General features: G+C 40.3%; 1 protein-coding gene across 1 annotated transcript in view; it reads left to right on the plus strand.

The window, feature by feature from the left end:
• Positions 1 to 5839: 5839 nt before the first annotated feature.
• Positions 5840 to 17667, plus strand: part of LOC107397033 (matrix metalloproteinase-17) — a 120212-nt gene continuing 108384 nt past the window's right edge. The window contains exons 1-2 of the mRNA XM_015976904.3: positions 5840 to 6067; positions 6154 to 6391. Of these exons, the coding sequence (XP_015832390.1) occupies positions 6260 to 6391 (132 nt within the window). The 5' untranslated portion in view covers positions 5840 to 6067; positions 6154 to 6259. The remainder of the gene's footprint in view (positions 6068 to 6153; positions 6392 to 17667) is intronic.

Genomic DNA, 17667 nt, shown 5'->3' on the forward strand with positions numbered 1-17667 from the left:
CCTCCTGTAACCCTTTGTATCACCCTACTTCAATAGCTAGAGGCAAGACCCCAGCTTGCAATTGTGCACAAAGAGATTGTTGCCTTCTTTTCAAATTGCAGGTAACAAAAGCCTCCGTTACATGATTACTTTTGAACTGAATGTGAAGCCTATGCTTCTGCATCTGCGTCAATATGGAGACACGCAATGCCATCATCTGCCCTTGCGGACCTGCTGGAGAGCCCTCGCAAGGACAGATGGAGTCGAGCCCACTTTCTAAACATCTGTCGATCAAGATGGAGAATGCAAAATTGTGATTGGTCAGGATGGCCCTTTTGTCAACAGCATCGTCATTGCGCCCACAAAAATATAAAGAGAGCCAAATATATCTAGCAGCAGACACAGAGCAGCTTGAAGAATAGTCACAGAAAAACTCACAGCAAGCGTTTTATTCCTGGATAGAAATGATGGGAAACGTGGGGTTAGAGGTGCGGAGCACAAGCAGAGGTGGAGGAGAATAAGGGACAAATGTGTCCGTGTTAAAAAGTCTCTGAAATACCAATACAAATAAAAATAACACAATATAAACACAATAGTAAATCTTGGACCGGACACATGACAGGATACCCCAGAACAGTGCTACGCCCTCTGTTGTTGTGGCGGGGAATTGCTTTGCAACACTCCCCAGCAGACGGAGACTTCTGAGAGCAAAACGTCTCTGTGAATGTGCGAAACTCTCCCTCATGGAGCTGACGCAGAAGCAAAAACTAGGCTTAACTTCTTAGTTTTGGTGTTGTGAGCAGATCAAATCTCCAAATCGTAAATAGAGATTGTTTGACTTTTATAACTTTGCACTGCAAACTATTTTTGAAAAATGTGTAAAAAATGTGTAAATTGTTTTATGACGTGTTGCAGCGATGAGAATAAACAACAAAATTCTCCTTTTGTATAAACTGGGATGAAAACACGTCCGAAGTTTTGGAATGGTCTTGCTACAAGGTGCTACAGAAATTACCACCCATGCATAGAAGCACAACTCAGCCCACCTCCATGCTGGCCAAAGGTTTTTTTTTTATATATATTTTATACAATCTAACCAAAAAAATAATTAAAAATAGAGTAGAATTTGCTGGAATAATGGTCTGAATTCGGTGAAACACTTCAGGTAAAATGTGCACAGCAGGGTGAGATGAGGAAATGGGTGTTTTAACCTTTTCTTAATGTAAAAGTGAAGAAGCGAAGCTTCTCTTTGCCAGCGGGCATGCTGGGAGACTCAATATTCTGATGCTACAATTATTGTAATGTTGTGGCTGCGCAACCAGTTGAACTGGGGCTGAAACACAGCAATGCTTAATACCGCTGAGCAAAAAATATGTTTTTCATAATTTTTTCTATTTTTCTTCTTCCTCTTCTGAAAAATGACTGCAGTGAGAGATCTGAAGTGTGTGCACTTGTTTAGGCATCTCACTCCTCCTCACCGAGGATGAAGGTGAGCCGAAGCAGGGCTATCTCATCTTCTTTCTTTGTAATTACTGTTTAAATGTATTCAGATGTCTTAATATATTCCATCAGCTGCCTGTTCAATAGTTAAAATATACTATAGGGGCATGTAAATCATTGTGATTGCTAATCATTACAGTATGTTCTTCCATCACCTGGAGGATTTTACGGCTATGCAGCGAAAGAGAAATAAACAAGTTCATTAGTATTTTATACACAGATAAATGAGCTGTCTGATCCCACATTCATGTTATAATAATTATGTCTGCAGCTTAGCAAATTGTTTTCTGTTTCCTCTGATGTTCACTTGGATGCGGTGAAAACAGAGTCGTAATGAGGAATCCAGGATTGCACAAACACGTGCAAATTTAGTTTTTACTGCAGTGGCCTAGCTTCTACTCTTACACACACTAGTGTGTGATGTAATCCTTTAGATGTTTATAGCTAACCTTTATTCTAAAGTTAATATTAGAAACAATTGTGATTGCTGGTTATATTTAGCCTGCTTGCTAATAACACTTTCAGTGCACAAAGATGAGAGTCACTAAGTTGAACTGTTGAGAATTTTATGCAACAAAAACAAATGTTTTTACAAAGCTTTGAACAAAATATAAAAATTTAATAGAAATTTTTATTAACAATAAATGGGAAGAAAGGTTGTAAAGAATGAACACGACACTCCACGGAACTCCAACTTCAGGACGACACTCAGTAGTTTGTAAAATCTGTTGAAGTAACCCGTCAGTGATAAAGTTTAATTCTTTCTGATCGTCCAAAGTGAATAAATAAAGTCTGGATTATCAGATTGTATCTCTGATCTCCGTTTTTAATCTGTCACTTCATTTTACATTCTGAAAATATATTCTGGATAAATCTTAACTTGTTTTGATGAATTTAAAGTTAACGTCCCATTAGTCATTACACACTGCTGAAATATATCTCTGCAATGGACCCATCCCTGTAAGGAGTGGTGTGCTGCAGCTGTGGCTGTGCTCGGGAACTATTTGGTAGTTTAACACCCCAGTCCAACCCCTTAAAGCTGAGTGTCAAGCAGGGAGTCATTGGGTCCTATTGTTACAGTCTGGTATGAACCAACCGGGATTTGAATCCCGGTCTCCCAATCCCAGGGCAGACACTCTACCACCAGGCCACAAAGAAGTTGAATTTTATGAAACTCAATGAGGTAAACACGGATCAAAACTAATTTAAACTTGGGAAAAACGTGATCTTCAAGCAAATTTATGCAAAAAGTGAAAGTGTTGGTCTGATCTCTGCAAAGGAGAACATAAATCTGCAATGACAAGTGGCCACAAATACAGCCAGCATGATTAAAAAGGTTTACAAATGACTTTATTTAGAGTTGGCAGTGCTGCCTGTTGTAACATTGTTTTTTGTTTTTTTTTTTTTACCTGCAGATATCATTTGAGTAGTGTTTAAACATTTTCCCAACTGTTCTGGAAAAACAAAAGGTCCTGCGAAGATGATTAGGATATGAAAACAGAGCAAAGACCTACTATTCACCCATACCTCCTTCAGGCAGAGGATTGAGCAAGAAAAGCTTCATCCATGAGGCTCGCAAACATGATTCTGGTTACATGCAACACCTATAACACATTCCATCTTTTAGTTATTTTTAAAACACAGAAATGTTTTATTTACCTGCAACGTTTCGTTTGCGGCTGCAGGTAAATAAAACATTTCTGTGTTTTAAAAAGAACTAAAAGATGGAATTAGAATTTCAACACAGCAAGAACACACCAAAGACCTATAACACATTTCTTTTTTTTTTTTTATCTGAATTTAACAACTAACTCTTGCTTTCAACTTCAAGTTCAAATCCATTTCTGACTTTTCCTGTTTAAAAAAGGGACATGTCCAACCTGAGGCAGGGTGTGACAGAAACAGTGCCCCTGAAAGCTACAACCTATAGAGTATGTGTGACTAATCTTTTAGACCTTAGTGACTCCACACAAAAAGATGGACTGATGCTTTTAGATCCACAGATTTACTACAGCTGCTTTAGACTGAACTACGTCTTCACCAAGTCACCCGCTCACAACCCTGAAAATGTGCCAGCAACAATAAATAAATTAATTCATTCATTTACTTCATTAAAATAACGTTTTTCTTTTTCAGTTTTGGTCTTCTTCTTCCTGAGCAAAGGTAAAAATCAACCAGCTGATTTCTGAGCTAAAGTCCCTCTATGGCAGGTTCACGGTGGTTTACAAATTGGCATAGGCGGAGATCCCAGGGGGGACGGGGGGCACGTCCTCCCTCACACAAAGTTGTCCCCCCCACAAAAGTTATTGTAAACATATAAATGCTATCAGTAAACCTGTATTTTCTTCTAAAACCGCAACGTAACAGTTAGCCTGCAAATACAAAACAATGTGTTTTTAATTGTTGAGTAAAAATATAGCCCCCCCCCCCCCAATTCCTCAAGCTGGTACGGTCGGTCCACACGCACTGTTGCCAACGGGCGGGGCTGCCGGCTCTGCCCCGCTCACAACTTCACGGCAGCCCGCAGACTCACAGGAGGCGGGAATCAAGAAGCCAGCGGTTTCCAGCAGTAAGTCATTTATCACACGCTTGCTCTACAAACTTAAATATGTATGTCAAACGTGGTCATAAATGTCAAACATAGACACCGATTATCTTTAGCTTTTGATCACCGGTCGGAGATCCCTTAAAGACAGACCACCACCACCACAGTAAAAAAAAAAGTTGTCACTTCATGTTCTCTGGTCATTCCAGGATTATTCCGCTATTATTATTCCATTCACTAAGGTGATCAAAAGTTCCTTTTTCCGGACACGTATGCTTTCACGGTCTGCCCCTGGAATCTGTTGAGCATTTATAGATAGATGAAAATGTCCGCGTTTCATCCTATTTAGCAGATGAATATGGTAGAATCAAAACTAACTGGACCAATGTATGGAAAACCACAGCGTTTAACCGCTCTTGTCCCGTCTTCCTCAGGCTCTGCAGTTGTTTACAATATGTCAAAGTGCAGGTGCGCCATGCAGCTGAGGGATGAGCTGGTTGCAGCAAATGTGTGGTGGAGGCACGTTGCTCAAAGCTGTCAGTGTAAAACATAGAGCCAAAGATCCCGTTGGCCACACAGACCCAAAAACACTATAAAAACTGAGAAAAGTGAGAGATCGATTAAACTGAAAGATAAACTATAGAGTATGTATATGTTTAGTGTATTTGTAAAGTAAATGTTTTAAATTTTTATTATTAAAATGAAACAAATATTTCAAGAATATATTTTTAGGTTTTGTGTATCTTTTTATTCAGTGGGACTTAGATAAAGTTATTAAATATTACAGAGTTATTCTCTAATAGCCTACAAACATTTCTATGATTTATTAAAGAGATTTCAGTCACTTTGATACTTGACTTGTGAAAGCTGATTTGAAGTTTGTTATTTTTTCTAGCCATATTTAGAAGGAAAATTTCAAATATATTAAAATCAATATGGAACTATTTGGATTTTAGTAGCTTTCATGTTATGTGAATTAATACAATTTTAATTAGACATTTATGTTCTTTCTCTTTGTTGTGAAAAAGTTAGATATGTTTTAGTACTTAAAATTAATGCTTCTCGTCCGTCCACACATGTAGCTGTTGGTCAGCTAGCCATGTCATTTCAGGACATGTTGCTTCAACTATTAACGATCTACTTTTAAATCTTTATTCTGCATTGCGTATTCCGTTTTAGGCCACAGTCTTGTTATTGAAATGAAAACAAAAAGAAAGGATGCTTATGGAGATGTACAAAATTGCCAAGATATTATTTTTATCAATATCCTCCAGCTCCGTTCTAATGACAACATCCCATCTGTGTGTGTGTTGCTATCCAACTGTCAGCAGACCAGGTCAGTTGAAATGGCAGAGAAACGAAAAACAGCAGACATCAGGTCATTTTTTAATGCTCCAGAACGTAAGTAGAAACTTGCATTTTGATAAAGACATCTATAAGAAAGAAATGAAATGCCTATGAAATTGCTTCTAAATGGTTTCATTTGGCAAAGTCCAGTCACTTGAGCACAGGCAGAGAGTCTCATGTCAGTCTCTTATAAGGACAAACAGTGTTGTATGTAGAGAGCATTTTTTTTCATGTCCCCCCCAGAAATTACTCTCTGAAGTTTTACTGTTTATTGCCCCCCCCCCCCCCCCCCCAATTGAAATGGGATTTCCGCCCTTGCAAATTGGACTTTAACTCCTGTTGCCCCTCTAGGCTCTCAAATTACGCAGTACGCGCGTCATGAATCCAGCAGCCTCCACGGGAGCTGAGAAACGCGCTGGACTCCCCCCTTTCCCACCTCCCCCATCCCTCTGAAGCGTTTGGTGTGTACGCTCCTTTCTCTCGCGTGCGTCGGGCGCGTGCACCTCTGCTCGGGACAGAACCCCTCTCTCGCAGCTGCTGTCGCTCCTCAGAGCTCATCTCTGCGCCGTCAGGAGTGGATCGCGTGCGCCTCGCTGCCTGCTAGGATATAACGGACTTAATTCATCCTCCCCTAAAGTGTACACAATCTGTTGCTTCTGCTTACGCCCGTTTAGCGGATGAGGACACGTGTGTTTTGTGAGGACACAAACTTGTGAGTCCCTCCACCCAGCCGTCCCTACCTCCGCCGGGGTTCATGTGTTTTATGTGTTTGCGCTCCACAGTGAGGTAGACCTGATCGGGCTGATTTTCCGGAGATTTATTCAGTGGATGCGGCCGTCGGGGTCGATGTCTGCGCCCTGCAGGATCAGCCTGTCATAGGGCGCCGTGATGCTTCTGGTTCTTCGCAAGAGGATGAGGATAATTTCGCCGGAGATGCTGCTTTTGGTGCCAATGTTGTGGTTTCTACCCCTGACCGGAGCGGCTCCCTCTCTGACCACCGAGCAGCTGGACACGGGGGTGGTAAGATAAGCTCTCTCTCTCTTCAGTTATCTCATGCACGCTCTGAGCCTGCATGACGTTTTATTTTAATGCAAAAGCTTTATTGGATACTCTGTCTTACTTCTGGATGTCCTCTCCATCTGCCAGCTGCGTCGGACGAGCGCAGTGTTGCTTGTGAAAGTTGGAATCATGACTCTTGTAGTTGCTTGCAATAAATAAACATAGGCGGAATATCGACCCCAGCATGCTGCTGACAAATGGAAGAGCTCATCTCCTGCACAACCTCAGCCATATGGCTTGCTTTCCTCTTTCAGTCTAAATCCTCCTAAAGAGGAACCCTGACATCCATCTGATGGGGTCAGACGTAGATGATTAAAATGCGATGTGATGGTGCAGCTGATCTGCTGCACCAATTATGTGACAACTTGTTACGAGAATATATTAACTCCAAACCTGCAGGATGTGACTTGGATTTTAGTGAATAGGAAGCATGTCTGGAGCTGGACGTGGGAATTAGAATCTTGGGCTCTTCATTGTTTAAATTACAAATCAATTTAGCTGTAAAGCTGAAAATAACTGATGTTTATAGAAGTAGGTCAAAACTTTTGATTTAGAAAAGAAAACAAGTTTCTGGTTAGTAATAATTCCTTATGACATCCTGTTCAAAAGATATACCTTCACCACAATTATTTAGTTATATAAATATTAAAGTAATAACGATGATTTTTCATTAAGTCTCCAAAGGCGATCCAGAGTTCACATTTTAAGGAGACTGCAGACGCCAGGTTACATCAGCAGGGGGCAGAATTGTGCAGTTTAGTTTGACAAACGTTACATTTATCTTTCATGATGAGAAATAGTCTTGCAACACTCATTTAGTTTAAATCATATCAACGAATAAAGTCTTTTTTCATCATTTAATAAGTCTCGTGAAGAACACACGGCCAGGCTGCAAAAGCAGGGGTGAGTTTCTACAGAAGCACAGATGATCAAGCTCAGATTTTTGGGAATTCACTTGTTTTTAAACAAATTTACCTGGTTCTGGTGGCGCCTGTATATGCTGAATGAGCAATAAGAAGTGTTTTGCAGGAGCATCTACATTTGAAAATAGAGTTGAAACAAAGATGATCTCTAAACACAGTGAGGCACACACACACACACGTGCACGCTCACGCACGCACACACACACACGCGCACGCTCACGCACGCACACACACACACACACACACACACACACGCGCACGCTCACGCACGCACACACACACACACACACACACACACACACAGAGAGAGAGAGAGTTCTTCTTCAGAGCTTATTTAAAGTTCCCATTCATCACACTTGTTTCCTCCATGAGTGTCATCATCTCCAGGGTTTGACTTGTAGTGAGGAGCACTGAGGAGGTATTTTTGTTCCCCCCCATATTCTTGTACAATGTTCTTCTTGGAGACAAACATTTATCTTCTTCACTTTCATAAATCAGCATGAGCTGACCCATGTTTCCTCCATATGATGCATTTTTGTGACCTACTTGTAACCAGAGCAAATGAAAAATAAAAGTGATTCTCATTAAGAAAAGTTGGTTTGACACAAGTTTTTAACATGCTTGCTAATATTATACCTGCTGTTTGGATGAGGGGACTCCAACAAGGTCTAAAATATCTGGCTGGAAAACTTTCAAGACTCATTACAAATCACACCCAAGTCCATTTAACAGTAGCGGGTTCGTCTGAGCCCCTGTGCAAGAAGCAGCTGCTCACGTTTATTTAGGAACCTGTGAACCAAATCAGGAGGCTTAAAGCAGCTTAAAATGGCAGAGCTGAATATTTATTAATATGCTGTGGACATTTCAGCACTTTTTAAAGGGAGTTTATGTTAAATCTTTTAGAGGTAACGGATCGGTCATTTTAAAATTCTAACAGTAAGTTGATTTAAAAATTTGTTTAAAAGATAATGATGGTGTTAAGATTATATCTATAAATGAGTGTTTGAGATTGCTATTATTTATTTGTATTTTTTTTTAGTTTATCGAGCACCTGTTTAGTTTTTATTTGTTCATTTTTAGTCGTTATCCTAAACTGTCACGTGCCGGGATGTTTAGGACCCAAAGTGCAGATTACCCAGACGACAAGAGGCAGGAGTTGGTAAAAAGTAAAAATCCTTTTATTTGGCAGGACGAAACAAAATAAATCCACAGGCAGCGAGCCAAAAATCCAAAAGTCCTGGAACACAGGACACCGTAAGCTCACATAGAGCACCAAAGACTAGAGACACAAAGCTCAACTAGAGCACGAACAAACGCTGACAACAATACAATGGGCCGACAACCACACAGAGACAAGACAGGGCTTATATAGACTGGAAAGATGAGAGGGAGATGAATTGCAGGTGTGTGGGGAGAGGGACCAGGTGAACACAATTACTTACACAGGGAGGAGGAAGAAAGCACTGGTGGGAAAAACACTAAATACTGAAAGGCTGTAACAAAGGAAAATGACCTAAGAGAAAAACAAAAGACCAGAAGGCATGAGCCATAACTAATATACTAAGGGGAAGCAGACACTAAAGGAAAACACTACAGAAAGAAACTACAGGGGCGTGGCTAAGAGGGGGCCAAGAGAGCACAGGACCTGGGAGAGGGAAGTCTGAGGAACCTAGAGGGCAAATGGGGAACACCAGGAGACACATGAGGGCGCTAGAAGACACAAAAGGAGCACCTAGAGACGAATGAGGACAAAAGGAGACACATGAGGTGAGACGCAGACACAGACATGACATAAACACTGAAACTCATGTTGTTGTTTTTTTTTTACCAATAAAATCAAAATAATCATATGTTCATGATGGATGTGCCCATTTAATCAATTTCCCTCTGGGATTAATAAAGTACTTTTGAACTGAATTGAATTGAATTAAAAGATCACAACCCTAAAAACGTTGTTAACTCACAGTTTGTATCGTGGCTAATTGTTTTTCATGTGTTTCTCTTGCTGTTAGTGGAGTTTAATGGGTGTTTTTTTTATTCTTCTGTGGTTTTAGGGCTATAGACTGACAGATGTGTGCCCTTCTCCCCCGTGACTATCTGATTGACTTTTAAATGCAACTTTCCACCATGTTGATGAAACTGCCCTCAGCTGTTGAAAACAGGTGGATAATTGGTTGTCAAGGGTTTTGGTGGCCTCTCACATCTCATCCCATTTGTGTTCCTAACTGCCCCGCATGTGGGATTCGACAGTCACCCACTCACGGAAGCGTGTCCTGATATCTGGCTCTGGTGCTCCATGGTCCCACCGCACTTCAAAGCCGTGACAGGGCTTTTAGTCGAGCTACAGCTCTTGACGTATCCGCTTCTCTTTTTAACCACTCAACACAGTGACCATAATTAACTGCTGTACAAACTTAAGCACAGCTTCGAGGCATCAAGTTTCCAAATTTACAACATCTAGCTCAGTGCATCATTTACAAAGAACCAATTTGAGCTTTTCAGCACACGAGGGAACTCCCGTTTACACGTTGGCTGTGCTGTGTGTGTTCCACTTATAGTGCCATTTTATCCATGGCGGCTGTTTTCAGCTCCAGCATGGAAGAACTGAGTTCCTGTTTGCTTCCAGAAACAGAACCGGTCTTGTTTAAATGGCTCAGACGGAAATCACAAGGGTCATAACTTCCCTTCCTGGTACATATTCTACCAATAAATTAGTTTAAAAATATAATTGCATGACATGGCATGGATGAAAGGGTATAAAAGTTTAAAAGCATCAAAGGTTTGGTTCATCATTGTGCCTGGTGCCATAGTTAATAGGGTCGGAGGTGAAAGGGCTTCCATAAGTTGCTGCTTTGTTGAAAATTCCTTTTTCAGAAACACTGAAAAGATCTATGGAGCACTGCAAAGAAATAAAAAATAAATAAAAATCCTGATTTTATTTCAGGGGGGTCAGCGTCACTACTGACCAACTTTTCCAAATTTAGAAAACATTGAATTTGATGCCAGAAAGATGCTAAATAAATTGGGAAAAAGAAGAATAAAGACAGAATAAAGAAGAACAAGCTTTAAAAGAATCACCAAGGATCTTGTTGGGCTGACTTGACAGAAATATATCTGCACAAAAAACTAATTCTGAGTTTGTTAAATGTTCACGTGTGAACCCAAACCCTTAACTCATTTAGATCTCAGCCAAACTAAGTTAACTTTATTATTTTGCAGTTAACATCGAAAAAAGAGAATTCCTAACTGAATGAACTTAACCCAACTCAACCCTTAACCCTCTGGAGGCAGGCGTTGCAAACCTACCTACCTGGTTACTCCACATACATATTTCATGAGCATTTTTTTAACTCAGAAGTACCCCTGAAGGGCTTAGTTGTTCGTCCTTTAATCAAAACGTATTTTGAGCCTGAGAGGGTTAATGCTGATGCTGACCAAACCTGACAAAAACCTCAGATCTCCAAACAAACAAAAACATTTTCAATAAACTAATAAAACATCTGTCTTTTCAAATAAGTTAACTACGTGACACTTTTTCATAAGTCCATAAACAGATGTGAAGGGTGACTCATAGTTGATTTATACAAAAATGATAAAATAGAGGTATGAGTTTTTAATAGACAGCTGTTTGATAAATGATACCATAATAGCTTTATTTTGATCACAGCATTGTGTTGATTTATTTTTAAATGTATATTTTATTCAGACAATTACTTTTTGAGTGTAGTTCTCAAAATAATGACATTAAACATTTCTTAAACCTAAAATGAAATATTATGTGGAGCTAATTAGTAAAAAAAAGAAACTAGTTCAGCTTGTTCGAGCATCTAGTTAGGAAGCCTCCCGGATGCCTCTCTGGTGAGGTTTTCCCGTCATGTTCAAGAGAAAGGAGACCTAAAGGAAGACGCGAGACATGCTGGAGAGACTATAAGTCTCTCGGCTGGCCCAAATGGCTGGGGAGAGGGAAGTCAACTCCTGCTCAGCAGAGTGAAGGGCCTGAGTGGGGACACGCCACTGCACCAGTTCAGCAAGATATGGGGGAGCACTGCCCTGCAGCACCCTGAAAACATGGAGGGGGATCTTAAATCTAGCCCGATAAACACTGGGAGCCAGTGCAGATAAGTTAGAACTGGTGTGATGTGGTCTCTCCTTATGGTCCCAGTCTCAAATCTCGCAGCAGAGTTTGGGACTAGCTGGAGTCGTGCAGTAGCCTGACTCAGTCCAGCATACAACGCATTACATTAGTCGATGCAGGACATGATAAAAGCACTACTGTTTACTCTGGACAGGACAGGCTTTATCTTAGATAGCCGTCTCAGATTTACAAAGCTTGCCTGAACAATGTTTATTTGTGCATCATATCTAAGGGCTGCATCAATTCTCACCCCTAAATAAGATGACAAAACCTGTTGTTAATCTTATCTGGTAAAACACGTTATTGCTAAAAAAAGAAAAAAAAAGCTTGTCGGAAAGGCAAGGGTGCCCCCAAGGGGTGGCCAGGGGTGGCCATTGCCACCCCTAGAAAATTGCTGCCACTGAGGTTTCTGACAAAGGAAATAAAAGTCTGAGACGTTAATATTTTTCACTCCACCTACAAAAATAATTAAATATGTTGTATTTTAACCAGACTGCACTTTTTCTGCTTCATTACCTTTCAATTTGTGCAGAGCAGCTGCATCTCCTGACACATCTAAAACTCTGTCTGGTTCATCTGCAAATCCAAACATCATAACTTCCTACAGTTTCAACAGATTTCAAAGCAGGTTTGTTTTCTACAAACACCGCACGTTAGACGGGACGATGTTACATTACGGTACTTTAATACTTGCACCGTCCTCCACCTACCTCAGTGTCTGTCACCTACATGTAAACGGGGTCTCTAAATAACCTGAGGGGAACACATGAGCTGCTGCTGAAAAGACCTCGATATCCATTTGATCCTGTGAAAACTTGGGGAAATGTTTTGATAGTATAAAATCTCTTTCAGGGAAGAATATTGAGTTTGTCTGATTTTTGCTCTTTGCATGTGTAATAAGGAAGAAAAGCAAATGAATGTGTGGTGTAACGCCTAAGGGGAAAACCATTCCCGGCCAGGCTGCTTCTAATTCTCCTCTTTGCTCCATAATTTCCTCAATGAGAACACCATCTGGTCTGTCCATTGAGTAGAGAAGGAGGGAGGGATAAAGGAAACCCCAATTCCAAGCCACCCTCCTCCACCCACTTCTACCAGCACTCTCTCATCTTCTCCCTTCCCCACTAGACCTCATAATACCGAACTCTCATGCAACTACCCTGCTCAGCTCCACTGCCACCACTCCTCATTAGCTCTGCCTTTGCCTTTCTACAGTGCAAATTTCACCAGCATTAGTTTCTGTTTCCTCAGCTTTTTCTTTAGCCTACTTCCTTTAGTTTTCTTCTGACAACCCAGACTGAAGTCTTAGTGCACCATGCTTCTTCTGATTACACCTAGAGAGCCTAGAAATAATGAGGGCTCAAAGAGAAAAGGGTTTTTAGCTTTAGAGCCTAAATGCATTTAAGTAATTGTGTTAAAGAACTTAATCATTTTATGACTTTAGCATTTAGCATCACACCCTGACCTTTCAATTTGTCAAACAGAACACGTGTCCTTATATTTTATGCACGTAATACAGAGAATTGCTACAGAATAGGATGGAATAAATCACAGCGTGCTGACGAATGATGGGGAGACAGCTCCGCATGTAAAACATAGCACATTTTCAGCTCCTCAGCAAGAGTGAGATCCTGTTGAAATCAGCCCATCCTTCTAAACATTTCCTGTCCAATCTGTCAGCGCAGCTTTGCTGAGTTTAAAGTATCTCTGGAGACTTGTAAGTTTCTGAGAATGTCAGTCTTTGATAACCTTAAAGGCAAACTGAGCGAGAATCTTACGGGCCCTGTCTCTGTAATGCCTTGGTGTGGGAGCACTTCTCCATGATGTTTTTTCCCCGTTATGTGAAACCAGCTGGTAGATTCAGATGAAACCGCAGTTTAAACTTGATATAAGAAACTGGGGGTTGCAGGTCATATATTACTGGCCTCATCTTTTCAACACTGTGAATTCATATCTTTTTCTTTCTGATGTACCTAAAGACTTGACTCTGACCATGGCTTCTGCTTATATAATCAGATATGTTTTCAGGGTTATCATGCTGTGTAATCCAGTCTGACCCTTAAAATGGTCAGAGTCAGGACTGAAGTGGTTTTACCGTCAGAGCTGGCCTTTGTTTGTGAAATAAGTTAAAATGTCCAACTCAAACCAAAAGCTGAAATTCAAAAATTGCTTATGAAACTTAGGTTGCTGTTGTAACTTTGGCTTAAATGTTCAACACAAGCTGTAAAAAAATTTTTTCAAGTTCTCGTTCGCTGAGAAACCATGGAATGCTTGTTCTTTTTGACATATGATCGGTCACTCTAAGGCTACATTCACTGCAGGCCTTGATGCTCAATTCAGATTTTTTTTTGAGTAAATTAAATTAAATTCAATTAAATTCAAAAATACTTTATTATCCCAGAGGGAAATTAGAGTTTCAGTACACACAATTCAGAGATCAGACATACCGTAATTTCCAGACTATAGAGCGCACATCAATATAAGCCGCACCAACAAAAAAAAAAGGTTTTCTACACATACGCCGCACTCGAATACAAGCCACGGTGCAGCAGCCACATGCAGGTCTCCGGTGCATGTATGGCCATAACATAAGATAATTAGACAGAAAGACGCTACACGGAGGTTTTTCTTTGTTGTTTTAATTCAACAAAACAAATTTTAAACACGGGTGAACGTGCCTGCAAGTTTAGAAAAGAAAACAGCACTGATAGCATTCATGTTTCTGGATGGTTATAAAATAAAAACAGAACTGACACCGGTAATTTGCATGCATGTTTAGAAGAAAAGAACAGCGCTGACACAGCATTAATAAGCCCTGGATGATTAGAAAATAAAAACTGCACACAAAACATGCCTGGTTAGTAAATAAAACACACTTGCCTACCAGAAAAAGTCATTCGCTCTCATCTTCCTCTTGCGCACTAAAGCCATTAGAGCGGCTGGGCTCTCCCTTAGAGATAGGGTGAGAAGCTCGGTCATTCAGGAGGGGCTCAGAGTAGACCCGCTGCTCCTCCACATCGAGAGGAGCCAGTTGAGGTGGCTCGGGCATCTGGTCAGGATGCCTCCTGGACGCCTCCCTGGGGAGGTTTTCCGGGCACGTACAACCAGGAGGAGACCTAAAGGTAGACCCAGGACACCTGACCAGGGAACACCTTGGGATTCCCCGGGAGGAGCTGGCCCAAGTGGCTGGGGAGAGGGAAGTCTGGGCCTCTCGCCTTAGGCTTCTGCCCCCGCGACCCGACTTCGGATGAGCGGATGAAAATGGATGGATGGATAGAAGAAAGATGCAATAAATAAACAAGAAAACACTAATAAACACAATCAAAGTTTTAAAGTATTACCACATCAGCAGTCCTGTTTCTCCAAAATTTGGGATATTTCACTGCTCAAGGGTTACATGAACAATTAGAGGAAAAATCTCTTACAATAATAAAACGTAGACTGCGAATGTATTAAAACCATAAAAACAATCAAAATAATAATACAATGCTTTTAGTGGACTGGTATGCTCTCAATTTAACTCTCAACGATTTATCAGTCAAAATATCCGACATTAAAGAAAAATAAATCTGTCTGTAAATAACAGCCCCTTTAGTTTAGCACTTCTTTTGTTCAGTTTGTGGTGCACAGCTACCAAAAGTCAGTTCCAACAGAACCGACTTTTATTTTTTCTAATCCTTTGGATGGTTTTAAACTTTTGGTTCTTTGGACTGGTTTTTCTTTGTCTCTTGTTTTTATTTTAACCACATTTTTAGTCCTTTGATGTTTTTATTGTTTGTGTTCTGTTGTGCAACACTTTGGGGTAGTGTGAACTGTTAAAAATGTGCTACTTAAAAACTTTGACCTTTGACCTTGGATGTGACAACTGTTAAAAATCACGAGAGAACTGCAAAGAGGATAGTCCTTACGATGCTTTGATGTTTATAGATTAGCATCCCTTATAAAGTCAGAGAGTAAAAGTGAACAGCAAAAGAAAAACTAACTCTAACTTCGTCTCTGACCCTAGTTCCTGCACACACACCCCCACTTGTCACTTGTTCATAAATAAAAAACTCCTGAATGCACTTACTCTCGTGATCAATGAGGCAAGGCACAGATAGGTCGTCCCATGTGTGAATGGGGTCAAAGGTCACTTTGCTCCTGTCACCCATGCAGAACATCTCATTAATCTGACAGCATCTGAGCTTCAGTATTATGTCTGAATTATCCTCTTGGTGTCATTTCACTTTAATTAATTCCCAGAAAAATCAAACCCATCTGACAAAAGATCAGCTTCTCTACTAGTTTAGACAAATCGGACAAAACTAAATTAATAATGAAACACTGAGCGGTGTCCTTCAAAAGTGCTTTCTGCATGGTTTGAACTGCAACACATTACCTGCTGTTCGGAGTCAGTTTTCCCTCTCAGTCGTTGATCCAAATAACAAAAGAAAACTTTATTTTTAATCTTTTCAGCTGCAGCTGAAGATCCACTCTTTATCTGAACATCAATACTTTCAACAGCTTCTAACAAAAGCCAACAGAGGAAAGTGAACCACGTTTGTCAGCTTGCAAGGAAATGTTATGGTGTGACTGGTTTATGTGGGTGGTTTATGTGGTGCCACATCTTTTTTGTTTATTAAAAGCTGCAGTATGATTGGAGACATGGTGTACTTGCAGAAATCAAGACCTTACCTTGGGTGACTTATAGACAAGATTTAGACTCTGCAGCCCTCATTTAATCCAGGATATCCCCTTCGATAACCATTTAATCTTTATAACCTCATTTATTTAGGTTATTATTATTTAGTAAATTGTGTTAAGATACCAGATATGAAAAACTTTGATTTAAATGCTGGTCTTTGCCTAAATCTGTTTTATAAATAGTTTAACATCAACCTGTTGAAAAAACGGATTAAAATAGATACCACATTTATTAACATGAATTCTAATTGGTCATACCACATTGGCATGGTGACACTTAGCTCCTGATTTCTAATGTGAACCTTCCCTATGGCTTCACCTCATTTGAGTTGTATTACGATTCCAACACAGTTGAACCATAGTTTTAAAAAAGGCTTTATCTGTGGGAGGAGGCGAGCTTAAAAGCACCACCAACCAAGGAAATGATGATATCCAAAACCTCTTAGTTTGTTTCAGCTCTACTCTGTTCCAGAAATATTTGCTTCAACATGAATATGAAGTCAAATTAGTAGAAAAACATGAGCTCATCGTTGTTTATCGTCCTGCAGTTTGTGTGTGCGTGCTTGTGTGTGATTGTCAGAGAAAGGTTTTAGTTACAACGGGTAATGCCTAATTTATACTTCTCTGTCAGCTCCAAAAGGGACAGATGCACAAGAACTGACAGACACGTTTTGCTCTGACTTTTCCAGCTGATTGTTGCAAAACAATTCCCCACCAGGACAACAGAGGGCGTAGCGCTATTCTGAGGGTTAAATATTATTAAGATCAGTAAAGAGTGCTCACACGCAATGATGTTTATAACACAAAACTGAGTTTAGGATATCTGTTTGCAGGAATAACCATATGGCGGAGGCAAATTTGATGATTTTATTTGTTATAACCAGGAAAATGTAATATTCTATATAAATATAAAATATTAACCTGTGAGGTCTTTATTGTAATTAATCAGAATATTCTAGGATTTAATTCAGAAGATCTAGGTTCTTTGCTTTTTCAGTGATCAACCCCACTTCGTGTTACTTCAAGAAGGAGTCAGGTTTATAAAAGTAAGAATTTATTTTACAAACAATTTAAAACATGACTGATTAATTAAGCATGTACGGTGAGTGGATGTAACTAAACGTGAGGAAGGCACCTGTGTGTGAATGTGATGTCAGTCAGAGCTTCCTTATTAAAATAAGCTGAGTTCTGGTGAAAAGAATTTGGTTTGCTCAAAGCTATAAAGTTGTTATCATCAGAAAAACATTCAGACGCAATCTGTCATGTCTACCTCACCCGTTTTGGAGAGACCATCTTGGTGGATCCGAAAGTCGCAGGGGTCGGCTGACCTCTGGCACCAGAGGGCTGTAGAATACCATGCTACCAACTCTTAAGTTCAGAGATGTCTCGGGTCACAACAGCTGGATGGAACCGTGCGTCTGGCGGACTCTTAAGGAGTCTAACAATATCAGCTTTGTTTCTGCAGGAACTGTTTGCTCATCAGCTTTGCAGGTGCAAAA

The sequence above is a fragment of the Nothobranchius furzeri genome, chromosome 6 (assembly GCF_043380555.1).
Source record: "Nothobranchius furzeri strain GRZ-AD chromosome 6, NfurGRZ-RIMD1, whole genome shotgun sequence".
NCBI lineage: Eukaryota > Metazoa > Chordata > Actinopteri > Cyprinodontiformes > Nothobranchiidae > Nothobranchius > Nothobranchius furzeri.